The following is a 15,000-nucleotide window of genomic DNA, read 5'->3' as shown; positions in this document are numbered from 1 at the left end:
GAACAACAAATCTCTCAATCAGTGGCATGTAGTCGTCGGGGATACTCTCTGGAACTGAAGATAAGTCGGCCAACACATCGGTTACTGCAGGGAACACACTCCAGGTACCCCATGCTGTTCGTTTCCCTTTGCCAGAAAAGAAAGAAACGGTGTCGCAACCTGTTAGGGCATGCAGCATTGGAAGAGCCTTGGCCCTCTGTGGTCCAGGCTGAGCAGCAATGTCAGGTATTACCAGGTACCTGAAAAGTTTACCACTGCCAAAGGCAATCCAAAGCTCATCAACAACAATATCTTGCATCTTGGAAACTGCAAGAACGACAACATCTGTATCAATGGTTCTGATCATGACTTTCCGATATCCACACTGCGAAGCAATGTATGACGTGCAGCATGATGTGTGTATCAGCTTCTTAGTGGGTACAATCTTCCGTGTCATCTCTTCATGGTGAGCTTAAAACGTGTTCCTCGTGTGTAGCGCAAAGTTCTTTACCTTCTACGTGACAAGATTCCACTTGCTTCGCCAGGAAGTGGAAGAGCTCTGTCTTGTTCTCATTCACGCGTAAGCAACTCTTCCAGTTCTTCAAAATCTTGGAAGAGGATGTTACGCTTCTGCATGTACCAGAGCCCCTCGTCTCTCTGGTAGCTGCCTATAGACTATCCTGTCGATAAACATCCCAGATAATGTCGACTCTTTTGACTGGTTGAAGCTGTTTCATAATGTATGGCATGAAAACATTGTCTGCATACTCTTGAAACGTTCTTGCGGCCCCGGGCGATTCCATTTGCACCACAACAGCTCCGTCAAGTATTGCAATGTCCACTTCTGGGGATGCGGCAGTCGGTGTAGAATTTTTTTCCATGCACTTTACAAGATCTGACTTCTGGCCTTCTCTCAATCTGCTATTCTGCGCCAGAGATGGGGGCCACGAATGATCCTCCTCTTTAAAGAATTCTTGGAGGTTTCCTTCACGACTTTGACAAGCAATGTATAGTCTGGAGAATAGGGCACAATGATCCTTTAGAGCTGCAACTTGTACTTTCTTCTTTTCTGATTTCTGTTCTAAAGGGTTTTTAAACAATGGAAGCTTATTCTTGCTTATAACTGAAGCCACCTCCTTGGTCCTTTTCTGAAATCGCTCTTGGACAAATGTATTGTACTGCTCCTGACCAATGGTTATCACGTTCTTGACTGTTTGGATGACTGCATTTTCCACAATAACTTTGGTGTCTGGTGCAAACGGATCTTTTCTGTCTTCTTCAAACGGATTTCCTACCTCCTCAAATGAAAACACCAGGGATGCAACGTTCTTCTTAAACAAAACCTGTACTCCTGGTACTTGCTCGTGGTGGCGTGTATCTTCCTTTGTGACAGAACAAATGGATTCTTCGAACTCTTGTGTCATTCTTGCAAGCTCAGGTCCTTCAACCATCCATCGTAATAAAGCGCCAGGGCTTTCAGTTAGGCCGCAGGCCCCACCATCTCCTTTAACCAAGGCGTTAGCTTGCTCGTGCGCGTGATCCAGTGCTATGGATGAAAATACCTGCGGTGACTTGTGCACCACAAAGGCTCCCTCACTGAACTGTTGGAATACCTTTCGATGTTTGGGTGATAGGGTGCATATGTCTCTATTACTTACAAACAGTTTTTTTTTAACTGAAATATTCTACCACTTACTGCTTCTCATAGTCTGTAAGTTTCCTTGTAGTCACGTGATAGACCACGTGGCACACATTATTGAATATTTAATAAGATATATAAGTTTTATTTGTTCCTCCGATAATTACCAAAGACTGTTTATCGTGAAAACTAAAATTTTTACCTGAAAAAAACAAGTGTTTTATTTCAGCCTCGTTTTCATGCTGGCTAAAAGCATGTGTGTTTGGCCACGCTCATTTATCCTCTTAAAAAGGCGATTCGTCGCTGGCCCTATATCAGAAAATGATCAGTACCTATAATTGTATCATCCTGCCGAGTTCCATGCTTTTATCAAAAAGTGAACGATTTTGCCATTTCTCGGGCTTAACAGCTGGACTATTAGTCTAGATAAAATCTTCAACCAACTGGTCATTTTCGTGAAAAATGATACCCTATTCGAGACCCAAACGCTCTGATTTATATACCCTATGCTAGAGTAAACTGCTTGAAAACCATACCCTTCACGGCGGCACATACCTATATAGCCCATATATGGCAGTACCCCCCCCCCCCCCCGGGACGCAATACCTCTCTTCATTGACGCCAATGTTTTAGCCTTGAACTTTTTATATCATCAGACTATATGTAATCTTATGAAGGGGGTAGTTTCTAAAGAAACTGTGGTGCTGAGTCGGTGGGGAAGTAGTATACAAAAATTTGATAATGTAAATTGGCCACTGCACGGTGGCCAATTTACATTATCAACTCCTTTGATAAAACCATGCAAATTTTTATATTTAATCTTACGCATGATGTTCATAACAATAAGGTACCTTCTGGCATTTTAAATATATTAAAAAAAACCAGTAGTTGTCATTCATATAACACTAGAGCATAGGCTTCAGGAAATTTTTATAACAGGTCCGATCTAGAAGTATATAACTGTCCTTCTCTTGGTTTGGGGCAAAGCTGTGGATTGAGATACCCACTCACTTCCAACATCTCCCTAGGAATAAATAAAAAAAAAAAAACTACTCAAATTGCTTTTTCACATTTTGAATTCAGAAGATAACTGTATTGATTTGCCCACCTTAATTAAAAATGTAAAGCTAGTCAAAAATGTCGATAAGTAAATTCTTGACTATTTGTTTCTATTTGTTCAATTCGTTTCATTCTTTCTTCTTTATTGCGTTACCTAGTTTTCATCTAATCATAATTTTTACGTTTTTCATTTGTAAATTGTAGACTTTCTTTAGTTAGCCTTAGTTTTAATTCCATATTTTGCATCCATTTTCCCGCCTCGAATAGCTTTGCTAGTTGCGGGTAATGCTTCTGTAATGTTATCTGTTCATAAATAAAGATTTGTTTGTTTGTTTGTGCGATGCGGAATTTTTTATATGGTCATGTGAAAAACGAGAGAGAATCAAGTGGATGCATTGCATACGAAATTCATACTCTTCTGACTGGAGCGTTGATCAAGCCGGTTGGAATGTAAAATGACTGGCTGAACTGGAAACTGAACACACACAGTTGCATCATTTAATTTTTAATGTTACGGGAAAGGTGAGCCTTTATAATATGGACGCCATGTATAGCATAGAACTTTGCAGATTAACACCCATTTTGAAAACTAGGATGGGTACTCCCATTTAAATACGTTCAAGAATTTAGGTCTAGGTCGTGTAATGGGTGTAAGAATCAACAGGAAGTGAATAATCCGGGCTTCATTGTTGTTTGCGCTCTTTGTTCCATAGCTTTAATTTTTTGTGGTTAGAACTGAAAATACGCCTGGCGGATAATATCCCTTTTCACGGTTAGTTTTTCTCATTTGCATTACAATGTAATCTAACGTGGATGCGAGGCAATTTCGGGTTAAAACTACAAAATATCCCGAAATTGCCTCACATATATGCTAAATTGTATTGTAATGCAAATGAGAAAAACTAACCGTGAAAAGGGCTATTGGGAACACATAAGGCGAATGGAACAATGCCTTTAATGAAAGTCCCTTTGTTTTCGGTAATAGGGACTTTAAGATAGTGGACAACGGTAGGCTGGGACGGTTGGATGCGTATACCGGAGACTTTAAACGAGTACGGTAGAAAGGCGCAAAAATTTTTAACTTAACATTCGGCCAACACGACCGTAGAACGGTGGAATAAACATGTCTTTTGAAAAGGCGAGAAATTCTCTTGTAATTTCTTTTGCAGAAGGTTCAATTAGCGAGGAGGAATTTCTTATTTTATACTATGAATTCGAAACAGTGAATCCTCTTTATCCTTACTGGGAATTTGAACCATTTTGTTTGGATTCCTTGGATTCTAGCGAGTGTAAATCCGCTAAAGGTAATTGGTTCATAAACAAAAAATGCGGCTACAATAGGCCATTTCCGAGTTCATGTCTGCCTCCTCTTCAAAGCGAGTCTCAGTGCGAAGTTTTTCTTATGAAAATTAGTTTTCATTCATATGTAAAGTAGAACTAATTACCATCACAAAAACTTCGCACTTAGACTCGTTTTGAAGAGGAGGCAGACCTGAACTCGGAAATGGCCCATTATCTCTTTTATCTTTCTTTTCTGCTTTCCTCCTGTGACATGGTGGATTATGGATAACACTACATTGAGAACAAGCAAATTTTGGTTTGAGCCGCAATGTGGCCGAGTGATGTCTTTAAATGAACTCAGAATTTTCGCTAGATTTTTTCATTTCAGCGATGGATAAATCAAGACAAACACAACCAAATGCACATTTAACCCATTGGTTGATCAGTTTTCAATGCATAATAAAGGAAAAGACTAAAATAGTGCGAATAAGTATGGATGAGTTCCTACCGTTTTCACCGTAGATTCCACGACGAGAAACCCGGCGAAAACATACCGTCCTAGAAGCACGACGGTCAAATGTCACGGGGATTTTGCGTGACATGACACTCATCTAACCGTCCCAGTCTACCGTCGTGTACTATCTCTTCTGCTGCAGTGAGGAAGCCTGAAGCGAGCGAACGAGACAGCTTTCTAATCGGAAGAGGAACACATTTTTCTTCGCAAAGCAGGCCAGGAAGGACACACGTCAAGAAAAAACTTGTCAAGGAAGATATTTGGTGGTATAAATTACTTGACAAGTGCACATGTCAAGGAATCGCAAAAGCGTTATTTAATTCCTAGGCTTTTGCGTGATTGAAAAGGTCTTTCGAAAAAAGTCATATGTCAAGCCAACAGGACCGGAAGAAATTCTCGAAGCTTTCGGGATCTGTAGCCCTTAGCTCGCGTAAGAAAAAATTTGCAAATTCATTTTGTCTCTGGGAAGCCCACGGACGAATCCACCACTTTCGCTTTTTCTTCTTCTTTTTTGATTTCGTGGCAAGCTTGCAGCAAGAAAGCTACGGAGGCTCCCAAAACAAAATGCTTTAAAATCAGTCAAAACGGCGCCTTGTTTTCAACACTTGTCAAGGAAAACTTGTGAGTGTGACAGTCAGCACGTTTTCGTCAAGGAAAACTTGCTAGTGTAAATGAGGCTTTAAGATGCACGGTATGCTCTTGTGTAAGCGAAATGCTCGAATTACACAGAAGATTAGAACAGAAGCTTGCAGCCTGCTCTGTTTTTTAGTCTTCTGGTTCGTTTTCGCTTTTTTGATGCTTCTTTCATCCGTTTACATACAGTTTATCGCAGCTTCGAGAAATACAAATAATAAAAGCTGTCAGGCTGATCTAAAGTAGTGAATGGTCAAGACCCCATTAAATATGAGTATTCCGATTGAAAAAAAGGCATATGGCATCAACGAAAGTAACGCATATGTCGTATATCTCGATGGTCTCCCATCCAGATACCAACCCTGCCCGACAAGGATTAAGTTCTGTGAACTTCCGTCGTGATAGCATCTCAAAGGACGAGCGGCGAATCACCGTAAGCTCAATTTGGTGATTCAGGGGCACCCAATGAGCCATTTTTTCAAAGATCATCAAAATATATCATGGTCATAAAATAAACCAACAATTAGCTTTTTTGGAGTAATTTCTCTTCCTTCTGGGAAATTTTATCTGTTCTGCACTTTCAGCAGTCCGTTTGCCAGCTGGGCCGGGCGGAAGTTTCCCAGCCAGAAAGCATAAAAACAACAACATCGTACGGCTTACATGTAGCCTTCAACCTTACATTTAGCCTTTATTTGACTCCAAATAACCATCACGACAAAAAATATTTTTTCCAGGACAGGTGCGACCGCAAGCACATTGAAAAACATTGGTCAGAATACTTCTTTTCCAGCCAGCAAATACACCGCCTGCGGTACACCTATTTAATTTGCGGAACACCTCCGTTGGGTTCCCCCAGTGATTTACAAGTCTTTCTCACGTACAGTACTTTAGTCACACGAAACGTAGAACTAATAACCACAGCACTTCACGCTTCAACTTGCTGTGGAAAAAAAGTTGAAGTGAACTCGAAAATGATCAACATGCTCGATGCCAATGTTCCCTACTAGCAGACGTCTTATTTCTTTTTACGTGTGCTGAGCTAACGAGTACGGGAAAGGAGACCTCTTCCATGGGTCGAAACTCATTGGCATGTGCGGCGGTTACTTAGCGACCGAATCCTCATGTGATACTTCATGTTGTGTGCGCTCACTTACAGTCAACGCGCTTCACGCATGAACGCACAACTTCAAACATTCATAAGATATTTCATTCACCGATTTGATTTTTCAATTATGAAATGATTCTTCGAACCTTCAATTGCACAATTGTAAATGAAATTAAAAGTACTAAAAAACTCGTGGTAAAATTGAAAATAAGAAATCTGCAGTTATTACAGATGAAATCTATTTTCAAATTATTTTTCGGCCGAGTGCCGTTGTTTTCTCGCGGAAACAAATGAGCGGACTGTGTCACCACCGCGTTGCGTTTTTAAAATATGCGCTCGTTCGCTCGTGGTTTCATGTATTAAAACCCAGGATGTCTAGAAATTTCCTTGGTGGATTTTACTAGCCCGGTAAACCATTGCCTGTACAATAATGATCTGTACAATAATGGAGTAGGGGTATCCGAGATTTCCCGCAACACGTGGGTAACAAAAGGAGCGGTTCACAAAGTCGAACAACACTTTGCCCTCCACGGCACGACGCAGCCATTTTCTTGTGGAGGCAGTGAGCCCATATTAATAACAGATGATATTCTTGAAGTAATCGAAATTTGGAAGCTACGAAAGCCAAGTCTTTATGCTTCCGAAATCCGCGAGAGACTGCTGCACGAAGGTATTTGTACGCTGTTGTACGCCAGCGAATGTTCCATCCATTAGGCAAATACAAACAGTAACAAACAAAAAGTTGGGAATGACTTACAAGAAACTTACCAGTATCCCGAGTGAATATATGACACCAGAAAACTTAGCAAAGGTAGACAATTATGTAAATATAACTTCACGGCTTAAAAGAGAGACTGCACTTTTTCGACGAAGCATCTGTTGTTGTCACTTCCGGTAATCGCATGTTTGGTAGCGGTTATCGAGGACAACCAGCGATTGAAGTTCAAAGATACGCATCAAACGCCAACTACACGGTAAATCTGATGCACAGTATATTCGGTGTTGATTACTTTAATACTATCCCTGGTCCATCAAGAATTTCCGCCATTTTCAATCGTTTGAGCGCGCAATCTTCAACTGAATGATTCGATTATTTGAAACGTGATCCTCATCTTTCAATCTCGTGGCGAAGGCATGTCAATCAAACTCATTCACGAACCATTCACCTGAATATTGGAACCTTACGTCGCCGGGCGTTCATGCGTGAAGCGCGTTGACTGTAACAGCGGAATTACTGTAAAGGAATGCGCGCGACACAGAGGGCTCAAGTCACAGTCAGCAAACATATCATGGGGCATGCGGTTTGAAGAGTGCCTTCCAAGGTTTTGGACGGCGGTTGGATCAAAGAGGGTCTCAATGGGGTTAACCGTTAGCCTTAAAAGGGCCAAAGATTTAACAGTTAGGTGTAAAAGAGCTTAAAATTTAACCGTTAGCCGTGAAGCAAATTGAAAAAAGGTTAACCGTAAAAAAATTATTAGAATAAAATAAAGGTCTCAATCTTCGATTTGCCCGAAATGGCGGATGTGCCTTTGAAATGGATCGTAACACTCACTTTGACAGACTTGACAGCCGCCTTGACGTTTTTGACAGCTCTCGCAATTTTCATGATTTTGCCAGGCTCCACACCAATGGAAATTAAATACTATATATGCAGTTAATTTTTATATTGTAATGTAAAGAAAGACAATAAATTATTAAAATTTCAGTTAACCCTTACGGGAAAAAATTAGCATTTTTCCGTTTTTTAAAATTTATTTTACATCAAAAGCCGCCATCTTTGTTCTTGTGTATGCAAACAAGACTATGACGTAGCAATAGTCAAAGCACTGACCGACATTCCGGCTGAAATGAATGTAAACGACGAAAACACAGGCAAGGAGAGTGATAATCACCCAATTGCAGACTTGAATCTTACTCCAGAGGGTATTGTATGGATTTTGGCCTTCCATCAGAAAGAAAAAATTCTGTCCAAAGACGAGAGTTAAATCAGCTGTTCTGAAAAACAAAACCCTGTTCAACGACTACGAGTTAAATCAGTTCTGATATGGGTCCAAAATCAATACTTTCAAGTCTTCTCGGATAAGGACTTTGAAGGGTAGGTTATTTATCTTAGTTCCAAATCTGTTACTTAATTTCAGTTTTGCCAAGTGAAAACAATGATGTCTGTGCCAAAATCCTGTAAAAATTTTAGATTGCCGGGTTGATTCTAGACCATTCAATTTAGTTTGAATACAAATCTACTCGTAACCGAAGTATGAGGAATTGAATATACTGCTACACAAAAGCAAAAGCAAATTCAAACAGCAGAGGTCGATCAAACCGCATAACATTTTACAGCTTAAGACTTAACAGTGAATAGTGCTTAATTCTGTTAAACTAAAGCTAAATGGCAACCTTGGTTCCCAAAAAGACGATGATTTTTTTCCCAAAATCAATATCTGATGCAGAACTTGGTTCGGACGGAAAACTATGGACGGTTTACAGCTGCGGTACTGTGATTCCTAACTTAGCCAGCTGTCCCCTGACTCGGTCAAGGTATCCTGTATCTGTATTTCCATAACTGAAAAAAGAAAGATAACAATCAAACCAGATAGCAAAGAGAAACTTTAAGACTTTGTACATTGACGCTAAACCGTTCATAAAAACTCAAGAAGAAAGGATGGTGATCAAAACAAATCAGGAAGGAAAAAGAAATGAAATGATTGGCACTCGACCCTAACGAAGCTATGAAGGCAACACCGCAGAACAAAAACTTCCATGCTTTTGACCATTCGCTTAGGTTTGAGTTCATGAAAAAGGTAAAACTCGACATCCAGACGAGTGGAGAGCAACGGCGGATGCTATTTTTCCTTCATGATGAAGGAGATTTGTAGAAACGGTAATCGTTAGACACCCGCGTTCGTTTTCACTGCATCAGTGGTGGCAGGGCCGGAAAAGGGCACACGGCCCTGTTAGGGATTCGTTGACGACTTTAGAGGATTTGCCTGTGATGTTGGGTTTAATCATTGATCTAGTTTAATCTACAACCAGGAGCCGGTTCGAAGTCTGGTTAGTGCTAACCGTTTGTTTGTTAAGAGGTATCAAAACCTATACCTTTCCATGGTATTTAACGCTGGTTAGCGCTAACCATGCTTCGAGCAACCCAGGCCAGACGGAAACTAGAAACTGGAAACAAGATCGTGAGGTCATAGCGCACGTACCACGCTGCGTCTCTTAACTACACCAGGACATCTAGCCTGATATTTTCCTGTCTGACCCTCCTATCCAGTCAACAGGCACATATTTTTTCACGTGATATAATAATAGTCACATACCTATCAATGACCCAAGCCGAGAAGATTGCTTCGTAACCTCGTGTGACATGATGTCCAAGTTCGATTGAGTAAAAAGGATGAATGGGTCAAATTTTCGATCCATAAACTAGGTCTAACGTAACACGACATATCTATAGAGCTTATATTAAGGAGTTCTAAGCGCTTTACGCTTAATACACTTAGGTCTGTAGGTCACAATCTCTAACTAAAATAAGTAAAAAACAAGAAATAAACGCATTCTCAATAAAACATACTTCGTATAAAGGCCCATAAATCGATCCGTTATTAATTCGATGCCGTTGCAGACGATCTTGTCCTTTTCAATCGTGAATAACAAATTTGCTTCAAAAGCCTTCTTCAAAAGACAGCACACTTCTTGTCCTTCTCTATTGAATGGGAGGTAGCATGTCGTTGTTGAGGCATTGTAAGGTTGTCCTGGATTGGGATGTCCCGGCCCTGCAAAAACATTGAATTGATAAAAGATCAATAAGCTTACGTTAGTTAAAAATGGTGACACTTTCAGATGATCGTTCAAATGGGAAAAGGTCTTCCCACTCCCAGGAGGAAATCAATATTACAAATGTATTAATTTTATCAATACCTTGAATTCCTTTATCAAAGAAAAATTGCACCATGACAACCCCAAAGTCGTGGTATCCCGGGAGTGAAATCTGTTTGTCTGAGATCCAGGTCATCGTACCAGTCGGTTGGTTTCCCTGGGAAAGACCTTCTTTCTTGCACTGAGGGCAGAACTCATTCATTAAAGAAAGGGCTTGGTAGCATGACTTGCAGAGGAAATGATCGCGTCTACATGGCGATGGAAGTAGCGGAGCATTGACGTTATTGCAAACGAAGCAGTTTGGTCTTTTCGTTTTATCACCACTGGTCGTGCGTAGATCTAAAATTAAGCAATGCGAATTGGTGAGTGTTCAGTAGGCAGAATAGCTAGTGCTCCGCGTAAATATGTCATTCTGACTTCAATACAAAGAGACTTCAATGTGCAATAGTTTATTGAGGATGTGTCAGCCACTCCACTGCACGATGTGACAGTATAGCTTGGATTCTATACAATGCTGACTTGTAGCGGCATTAAATTAAAACGAATTGTGCCGCGCCGGATACGAAAAATCACTAAAAACCACCCTTTAGAAGTGGCCAAAAATTACTTGGAAACGAATTCCTCATCTAATGCTGCGTCACCAGACCCCGAAGAAAAGAAACTTAACATTAAAACAATGGAACATAGCATTGCAAAACCAAGAACGAGCAGCGACCGACTGACGTAGAATGACGAAATCCTCCCGCCAGACTCCTAAATCCTCCTGATCAATCCCATTGTCCCATTGTCACTCGAATGTCAAAAATTCCCCATTTTACATCTTGGGTGCACGAAAATTGGGGCGTTAGGCTGAGGGCACCTCTAGTTCTCCCCCTTCGTCGTCCCTGAGCCACGACACCATATCCGCAATCCATCGTTATTATTACTCACCAAAAATGGGATAAAATAATAAAAAAGTAGCTAAATACCTGATTCAACTGTTTACCACAAGCCTAATGGCTCTCTAAGATCAAAGTTATTACACGTTAAAGACCACAACCCTCTGGAAAAGAAAACTGGCGCTGTCTACCACAAAAATTGCAATGCTTGTGACAAGCATTATGTGGGAGAAACTGGAAGATCATTTGGGGTGTGCTTACAAGAACACAAGACGCGCACCACTTCAGCCGTTTGCGAACATTGTAAGACCTTGAAACATGACATCTCAATACAAGACGTCACAGTTTTAACTTCAGAGGATCACAAGAACAAACACCGGGTTAAGGAAGCATTTTCATCAAGGAATTAAGTCCTCAGTCCCGACGGGGGCCTGGGCCTACCTCCTAAATGCACTTAGCCTGGGACCAGGCTCTGCATTTGGGGCTATGGAGCGAAAAGGAACGTGGCGAAAAAAAAAATTGCCGAGCGAAGCGAGCCGAGCGGGGAACTGGGGCAGGGAAGGGGCGGCGAAAGTGGAGGTGGCTCGCGGTGAGGTAAATATCCACCACTAGCCACCGACACTGAGTTGAATAGTTACTTTAGTATATGCTAAAACAGTGAGATAATATAGCACAAAAAGATGACTTTATGGACGGTGCATACTAATTCAAAGATATCTTGCCCCGGCTTATGATTATGCAGGAAATGTAGATCTTAACAAGTGTTATCGAAATCCAACAAGAAAATTTTGGGGTAACCAAGCATTTTTCAAAGATAATTCATGAATAATATTTGTAAAAAGCTTTCAAATGCAAAGCAATGTATGGCGTTCTTTCTGAAATTGAAGCTTAATTATCTCTCTGGTTACCCCCAATTTTCTTTTTGGAAACCAAGAGTACTTACTAAGATCTACTTTCTACGGATAGTTTTAAACCGCGCAAAAATATCAATGTATTAGTAAGCTTCACCGATAGGAAACCCAAGTATCTCGAGATGTGCAGAACCTATGTGCAACAACAATAGTAGGCACCGTCCTTACCAAAGATTACAATATTTTCGGGCACAAATCCCGCGCGAGTTGCTCACAGGTGAATAGCAAAGGATATTCGGAATTTGATCAGCCAATCACAGCGCGCTTTGAACTCTAAACACTGTTTTAGTATTTACTAAAACTCTCTGTTTGTTTAAATTGTCCAGATAAGTGCGAGAATCACTTCGATCTTTCGTTAGTTAACAACAATTCACCGAAGTGGAGGTGGCTAGCCAGTGACACTGAGGTGAATAGTTGTTTTAGTATAATACTAAAACAGTGAGATAATACAGCACAAAAAGATAATTTTAACTCCTTTATTCCTGCAAAGATTACCACAAGCGCGAATGGAATAATTGTTCTATTACATTCCTTAAACTCCAAAAATCGAGCGAAATCGAAATTAATTGATGAAGATGAGATGTTGTGTAATACTGCTTTAGTATGTACTAATAATGAATATCGTCGCTCACCTTCCTTATTGTCTTTTCCTCTTCTGTTACTTTTTTCATCTTTCTTTTCTTTGGCTCTTTCTTCAACTTTCAAGTGAAATGGGCTGCCCCTGATCTTCTCGCCTTCTATTGTTACGGACACACTGAATTCTCCTGCATCGTCGAGTTTATACTTCACTTCATAGCAGCCGTCTTTTGAATCGCATATCCTGGGTTTAATGACTTCTCCGGTCCGCAATGACTGGATGTCAACCTCCACTATGTCAGTCTCACTGTAAGTTGTTTCACCTCGCCAGTCTTTCGTGGTTATCATAAAAGTGCAATCGTTGCCTTGTAAACCCTCCAGCAGCCCCTTGCCCCGAGCAATGGACATCGAAGGATCAGTATTGGAGAAAATTATCTTCCCCAGTTCTTTTTCCAACATGGACAAATTATTTCCGACATACTTCACGGCAGACACATTCATCTCAATGGGGCGATTGAATTCCGAGGAAGACAAAAAATCTTCAAACCTTCGCTCAAGTGTTTCTTCAACATTCAAGATCTCTGGCAGATTATTACGCTCTAAAATGTCTCTGCCGAACTCCAAGCTACTGTTTATATCCGTAAGTTTCCCGCTCAAGCTAGTCATTTGGGACGAAAATTCATTTTCAAAGCTTTCTTTCGCCTTGAGTAATTCTTTTGACATGGCCTTTTCATGTCTCCGAATTAAGCTTATGCAGTGTTCAGCGAAGCGATTAACTTGAATCGTCGCTTGATCGAAGCTATGATCCACCCCATTTCTTCTTTTTTCCAATATCTCTTTTTGTTCCTGCAAGCGACAGCCAACTGCTTCAACTTCTTGTATTCTTTTTGTAATTTCAGATTTCTTCTGGTCGAGTCCATGGTCAAAAGAGATACATTTGTGATCACGATGCTCCAACACCTCGCAATCGCGACAGATGCAAACTTTACATTTGTCGCAATAATACCTCAGTTCATCCTTGTGCTTTTTACAAATGTTTGCTCGCCGAGCGAGATCTTGGACATCGTTTGATTTGAACCTTGAAATCTCTTTTGCACTGTGGCCTTTGAAAATCTTTCCTTTTGCATGAAGACTAGCACAGTCGTCGCACAAGAAGCAGTTGCAATCAGCACAATAAAACTTCAAAGCAATTCTTCGGTCGCAGACCCCACATTGCGGTGAATCTTCATTTTCCAGTTGTCCACTGTAAGCCTCCACAATTTCCATCAACTGCTTGCAGAACAGGTTGGATGGAAGCTTGTTTATGTCGTTGTTATCACAGTGGGTGATGTGACGGCATGTAGGGCAACTCAAGTCTCCATTACGGTGCTGTCGCAGCCACCCTTCCAAGCAGTTCTTGCAAAAAGTATGAAGACATTTCAATATTTTTGGTTCGTTTGCCACGCCAAATTGTTCCTGGCAAACAGAACATTCAAGTTCTTTCTTAATATCGTCGAAAAAGTTCTTACTGCAAGCCATGAATTTACCAGTAAGATATGATTGGGCCCAAAATATTATTCTCGGAAAAGCGGAAGTTACTGGATGTCGCTGGTATCAAAGCCCTCTCGTTTAATGGTATACTTAGAGGCTTGGGCATGGAATTTAATTAAATCACTCACACAGCGCTATTTGCATATGGTGATGAACAGTGCTGGTTAAATTATACTTAAAATTAGTAAAATGTAAACTTACACGACCTCTTCCTCTATAATCAATATCAAAAAATAAACAAGAAAACAAGCAAAAGAAAATTCTTTAGTTAACACTTTCGTCCCGCATCTGACATAATACCCAGCAGAGTAGCCATGCACGGTACAAATTTCCGCAACCATATCGCATTTGAATTGAGAATAAATTGTTCACTTCCTGCTTGGGGTCAAACAGCAAAGATTCATCTCAACAAAATTCTATTGCTTGAAAAATCGGCTTTTCGAATAATAAACTTCTGAGATAGACGCGATTATGCAATACATCTCTTCATTGACGCCAATGTTTTACCCTTGAACTTTATACATCATAAGACTATATGTAATCTTATGCATGATGTCAACAAACAATGCGGTACCTTCTGGCATTTTAAATCTATTTAAAAAAACCAGTGGTTGTCATTCATATAACACTAGAGCATCGGCTTCAGGAAATTTTTATATTAACAGTGCCGATCTAGAAGTATATAAACTGTCCTTCTCTCGCTTTGGGGCAAAGCTGTGGAATGAGATACCCACTCACTTCCAACATCTCCCTAAGAATAATTTCAACAACAACAAAACACTACGCAAATTACTTTTTCACATTTTGAATTCAGAAGATAACTGTATTGATTTGCCAACCTTAATTACTGGGTTGCCAGTATGGCAATCCCAGTCGGAAAGTGGGTGGGATTTGTTTGTTTTATTTGTTTTATTACTGGGTTGCCGTATGGCAATCCCAGTCGGAAAATGGGTAGATTTCTCCGTTTTATTTTTTTCATTTTCCGTGTCGGTAAAAGTCTTGCCTGTCACTCCCCTGGTAAG

The 15,000-nt window shown here is 40.5% G+C and overlaps 1 protein-coding gene across 1 annotated transcript; it reads right to left on the bottom strand.

Moving 5' to 3' along the window:
* Window positions 1-7,864: 7,864 nt before the first annotated feature.
* On the bottom strand, window positions 7,865-14,055 carry LOC138021755 (E3 ubiquitin-protein ligase TRIM71-like). Its single transcript, XM_068868752.1, has 4 exons — window positions 12,505-14,055; window positions 10,126-10,422; window positions 9,779-9,980; window positions 7,865-8,770 (listed from the first exon to the last, which is right to left on the bottom strand). The coding sequence occupies exons 1-4, from the start codon at window positions 13,964-13,966 to the stop codon at window positions 8,689-8,691; spliced, it is 2,043 nt and encodes a 680-aa protein (XP_068724853.1). The 5' UTR covers window positions 13,967-14,055; the 3' UTR covers window positions 7,865-8,688.
* Between the last annotated feature and the right edge of the window lie 945 nt (window positions 14,056-15,000).

The sequence above is a fragment of the Montipora capricornis genome, chromosome 10 (genome assembly GCF_036669925.1).
Source record: "Montipora capricornis isolate CH-2021 chromosome 10, ASM3666992v2, whole genome shotgun sequence".
Lineage (NCBI taxonomy): Eukaryota > Metazoa > Cnidaria > Anthozoa > Scleractinia > Acroporidae > Montipora > Montipora capricornis.
Note: the sequence above shows the minus strand (reverse complement) of the source record. Positions and strands in the feature narration are given on the sequence as shown.